The following is a 6,000-nucleotide window of genomic DNA, read 5'->3' on the forward strand; positions in this document are numbered from 1 at the left end:
ATGCATAGATTTCCTAATTAGTTGATATTTCCTACAGATACATAAATATACAGACTCTGAGCAAGTCGAAAATTTATGTCTAGACCATAATATGAACCCTAGTAGCATTTTCCCAAGTCGGATGATTTCTATTTTTGGAAAGTTTTCTAAATTGGAAAGTTTCTATTTTTAAAAAGTTTCTTAATTTGGAAAGTTCTCCTTTTTGTAAAGTTTCCTAATTTAGAAGAAAATAATTATTCATAATCATATTTATTATCTTTCTATACATATTTATAATTCATTATTATCCATTTTTATTATCATCCTCGTCATTGCTATTTTATATTATTACCACTTATATATACTTGTTAATCAGTTACTATTATCTTTTTCTTTACTTCCACTTTTGTGCATGTGTAGGTGTTATTATCATTTATGTATACACATATATATATTGACTTATTGTTATAATTATTGTCTTCGTTTATTCCACTTGTATTTATCTTTTTATTTTCATTTATAACGTTAATTTATTTCATCTATATTTATATTGTTATTATTATTACTATCATTTATTTATTATTATTATTATTATTATTATTATTATTATGAGTTTAAGCATTTCATTTAACAATCTAAAACTCATCTTACATTGTCTAAATTAATCTAATAAGGTTAGATTAAGATGTTTTGAATTTCTATTTAAGTATCTTAGACTTAATCAATTGAGTATAATTTCAGATAACTAATCTTTAACTCCGAGAATTATCCTTAGGTTGGGTTTGAAATTTAAAATTCCTACGTTAGTCCGTAGAAGATAGTCCATTTATTTCTACAATTTATTTACTGCATATCCACTAAACCCATGCTATCTTTCGAATCCAAATATACTTGCCATTATATATAAATGTGTATATATATATTATATTATTGCTATTTTTTTTCCTTGGCCTTCCTTGCCTGGCCCTTTTTGTTTCTTATTTCACTTGGCGTTGCCAATGCTTTTGTCAAGCTTTGGCAGTGCCGCAATTCTTGACTTCAATTTTTTTTTGCTTCTCTTTCGGCCAACCTTTGGAATGGAGGAAGTCGCCAACCATGCGTTGGCGACTTCCTCCCTTGCTTCTTTTTTTCTGTCCTATTCGGCCAACCATTTTTATGTCGCCAGCAGGTGCTGGCAGCTTTGCCTTCACACACCAAATTTTCTGCATTGCGCTTCAGCAACGGCGCACTACAGCGGCGGTGGGGCCGTAACTCCAACCCCCTCTTCTCCCCCTCTTTTTTTTTTTTTTTTTTTTAACAAAAGTGAAGATTTCAATTCCATCCTATCCCATAGCTAAAATTTAGCACCCTGTTCCTATCGATCCAAATATAAATTTTCCTAAATTTCTCCTACAAGGCGAACTATATCATCATGCATATATATACATGAAATTTTCAAAATAATTCATGGAATTAAATAGGTTTAAGAGAAAAATAATTTTAGCGTGCATTCGGAACTTACAGGTCTAGGAGTTTAATCGTCTGCTTATTCGACGGCGACATCCTCTTCTTCTCTTCTACTCTTAGTTGATTCTTACTCTAGGATAGGCAGATGAAAGAAAGGTAGGGATGGTGTAATTTTTTTTTCTCTATTGTTTTGATAAAACTCTAAATCCTAGCACTACCCACTAGTTGGTGGTTTAGATAAGAGTTTTAGTTTATTATGAACGCTTATACCCTTACTAACCCCTAACAAATTCTTTACCCTATCCTACTAATAAATTACTATTATCATTATTATTTTTACCCATAGTAATTTTTCTATATATATATTTTAATTAATTGAAGAAAACAAAATAATAAACACATGTGCTAGAACGTGGATTTTACATTCTGCCCGCCTTACAAAAAGTTTCGTCATCGAAACTTACGTACTTTGATAAAAAAAGATATGGGTATCTATTCCGCATATCCTCCTCCAACTCCCACGTTGCTTCTCGCGGTGTATGGTTCGGTTTGTCCATTACACCTTGACGTAGGATATGGTCCTTCTCCTTAGAATTTGGTCATTCCGGTCCACGATTTTTAAAGGAACTTTTTTCACTGATAAGTTCTCCCTCACCTCGATGGGTTGATCCTCTAAAATATGACTTGGGTCCGATACATACTTTCTCAATTGGGAGGCATGAAAAACATTATATATCATTGACAAAGTTGGCGGGAGAGCCAATCGATATGCTAAAGGTCCAACTCTATCCAGTATTTCGTAAGGCCCTACATACCTCGGATTTAATTTGCCACTTCTTTTAAATTTCATCACTCTCTTGGCAGGGGATACTTTCAAATATATCTTTTCTCCTGGTTGAAACTCTAAAGGTCTGCTCTTTGAATCCGCCCAACTCTTATTCCGGCCTTGAGATACTTTTAGTCTTTCTCGAATAACCTTAATTTTCTTCAAGGTTCTTTCCACCAAATCGGGGCCAGTGACCAGCTTCCCTACTTCATCGCAATATAATGGAGATCTATACTTTCGCCCATACAACACTTCAAACGGTGTCATATCTATACCGCTATGATAGCTATTATTGTACGAGAACTCCATTAGTTTCACCAACCTATCCCAACTACCCGAGAAGTCTAGAGCACAAGTTCTGAGCATGCCTTCCAGTGTCAGTATGGTCCTTTCCGATTGTCCATCCATTTGAGGGTGAAAGGCGGTACTTAATCTCATGTCAGTCCCCATAACTTTTTGATAGGTCGACCAAAATCTAGACATGAATCTGGGATCTCGATCAGATACTATACTTACTGGAATACCGTGAAGACATACAATTTCCTCCATATACATCTCTACCAACCTCTCCATTGTCACCCCATTCGACAGTGGTAGAAAGTGGGCAAATTTGGTTAACTGATCGACTATTACCCAGATGACATTGTTATTCCTAATTGTTCAAGGCAATCCTACCACTAAATCTATTGTCACATGTTCTCACTTCCATTGGGGAATTTCTAGGGGTTGCAATAGGCCAGCAGGTCTTTGATGCTCGGCCTTTATTTGTTGGCATACCAGACACTTCACTACATATTCCGCTATTTCTCGTTTCATCCCTTTCCACCCGTAATTCCTCTTAAGTCTTGGTACATTTTAGTCCCACCAAGGTGAATTGAGAATCTTGAATTGTATGCCTCCTTTAGCAATTCCTTCTTCAATCCGTCATCCCTTGGCACACATAATTTACCATCTTTCCACAAACTCCCATCATCTTTTAATTCAAACCCATCGAAGGGTTCCACTCTAAGTTTTTTCTTAATTTTTACAAACCCGTCATCAGAATGTTGTGTTTCTTTTATCCTATCTATTAAAGTAGGTGCAACTATTAAGGCAGCTAGCATTTGAGCCGTGGAGTCCATCATTTCCACCTCAAAATTCTCCATCTGATCCTTTGCCGTGGGTTCTCTTAATACTCTTCACTTCGTATTGAGAGCATCTACTACCTTATTTGCCTTACCCAGATGGTAATTGATTGTCAAATCATAATTCTTAATTAATTCTAACTACCTTCTCTGTCTCATGTTCAATTCCCTTTGAGTAAATAAATACTTGAGACTCTTATGATCGATGAAAATCTCACATTGCACACCATGTAAGTAATGCCTCTATATTTTCAACGCAAACACTATAGCCGCCAATTTCAAATCATGCGTTGGATAATTCTGCTCGTAAAGTTTTAGTTAGTGAGAAGCATAAGCAATTACTCTCCTGTTTTGCATCAAAATGCATCCTAAACCATTTTTAGAGGCATCACTATAAATCACAAATCCTTCCGCTCCAGAGGCTAGGGTAAGTACTGGGGTTGACACTAGTTTCTCCTTTAACTTTTGAAAACTCATTTCACATTCATCTATCCATTTAAATTTTGCTCTTTTTTTAGTCAACCTAGTAAAAGGCATAGCAAGGGTGGAGAAGCCTTCCACAAATTTTCGATAATAGCCAGCCAACTCCAACAAACTCCTTACTTCGGTTACATTAGTGGGTCGTGACCAGTCTACAATTGCCTCCACTTTCTTTGGATCAATAGACACCTCTTGAACTGATATTACATGTCCTAAGAACGCCACACTCTTCAACCAAAATTTACATTTACTAAATTTAACGTACAATTTCTCTCTTCTTAGTATCTCTAAGACTTCCCTATGGTGGGTAGCATGAGTTTCTTCATTTGAGGAGTACACTAAAATGTTATCGATAAACACCACCACAAAACGATCTAGTTACGGTTTGAATACCGATTCATCAGATCCATAAAGGTTGCCGGAGCATTGGTTAATCCAAAGGGTATTACTAAAAACTCATAGTGCCCGTACCTCGTACGAAATACACTTTTCTGGATGTCTTCAACTTTAATTTTCAATTGATGGCATCCAGATCTCAAATCTATCTTAGATAATACTTTAGCTCCCTTCAATTGGTCAAAAAGATCATCTATCCTCGGAAGGGGGTATTTGTTCTTTATTGTGATTCGATTCAACTCCCTATAATCGATACACAATCTCAAGCTACCATCCTTCTTCTTTATAAAGAGTACTGGTGCACTCCAAGGAGAAACACTAGATCTAATGAACTTCTTATCTAGTAGTTCCTGTAATTGCTCCTTAAGTTTCTTTAATTCTGCGGGCGCCATTCTATAGGGGATCTTAGATATGGGAGTCGTCTCAGGTATAATATTTATTTCAAACTCTATTTTTCTATTCGGAGGTAGACCAGGAAGCTCTTCCGGGAACACGTTAGGAAAGTCCTTCACAACCGGAATCTTTTCTAAAGGTGTCTTCTCTTTCTCCGTATCTATAACATAAGCCAAATATGCCTCGCACCCTTTTCTTATTGCCCTATATGTCTGCATGGTAGATAGAAGAGGTAACTTATGAATTTTCCTATCACCAACATTTCCTTGATAAGAGAAATCCTTCTCGTTCGGTTTCATGAATAACACCCTCTTCTTCTTACAATCAATTTGTGCAAAATATCGAGCTAGCCAATCCATTCTTAAGATAACATCAAAATCACTCATATTTATTTGTGCCAGATCCACTTCTAATCCCCTATCCTCCAATTTCACATTATAGTTTGGATATCTAGTATGAGACACTAGGATTCTATTTCCTAGAGTAGCCACTTGATAAGGGTGGTCCGTCCATTCAGTAGAAATGCACAAGTATTTTGTAAAATTTTTAACAACAAAAAAGTGACTAACTCCACAATCAAATAGCATGTATATAGGCACAGAATTAATTAGAAGAGTACCTGTGACCACGTTGCCTGACACCTCCGCCTCAACATCGGTCATGGTATGAACCCTCGCGTTAACCTTTGGCTTCTTATCAGTGAGATTTCCGCTCTTATCTCCTTCGACCTTCCTATTTGGACAATTCATAGCCCTATGCCCCTGCTGTCCACATTCAAAACAAGCTCCTGTTCCAACTCGGCATTCCCCTCGGTGCATCATTCCACAAGTTTTACATGTGGGGACAGTCGCATTAAGCCGGCATTCTCCCTGATGCATTTTTCCACAAGTTTTGCACACAGGAAAGGTGTTTCCTCCAGGAACCGTCCTCCAGATTTCAGTGCTCCCGCCACTGCAAGTTCATTCCCTAGTCTAAGTCTTTTACTCCTACCCTTTTCATCTAATCTTTTGCAATCAGTCTCAACTTTAACGCTGGCGTCCAACATATCATTAAACATAGGGGTGTAAGAGGTGTTCACCCTAGTGTGAATTCTAGTCGACAACCCACTTATAAACTTATACTTTTTCAACTCTCCATCTGCCATTATTGATGAAACAAACCTTCCTAACGCTGTGAATTTATTCGAATACTGCACCACAGACATTCATGGAGTTTGTTTCAAATTTTCAAACTGATCTACCTTCTGCATCCTTATAGCCGGTGGAAAAAAGTATTTCAGGAATTCCTCTCTAAATTTTGTCCAACTTACTGGTGGGGCGGCGATAGGTTTCAGAGTTGCCTACCACTTATTGATTT

At 36.8% G+C, this 6,000-nt stretch overlaps 1 protein-coding gene across 1 annotated transcript; it reads right to left on the minus strand.

Annotated features, from left to right (window-relative positions):
* Nucleotides 1-4,229: 4,229 nt before the first annotated feature.
* On the minus strand, nucleotides 4,230-5,462 carry LOC113708352 (uncharacterized). Its single transcript, XM_027230814.1, has one exon. It carries the CDS (start codon nucleotides 5,460-5,462, stop codon nucleotides 4,230-4,232), a length of 1,233 nt encoding a protein of 410 aa, XP_027086615.1.
* Nucleotides 5,463-6,000: the final 538 nt, after the last annotated feature.

The sequence above is a fragment of the Coffea arabica genome, chromosome 9c (genome assembly GCF_036785885.1).
Source record: "Coffea arabica cultivar ET-39 chromosome 9c, Coffea Arabica ET-39 HiFi, whole genome shotgun sequence".
Taxonomy (NCBI): Eukaryota; Viridiplantae; Streptophyta; class Magnoliopsida; order Gentianales; family Rubiaceae; genus Coffea; species Coffea arabica.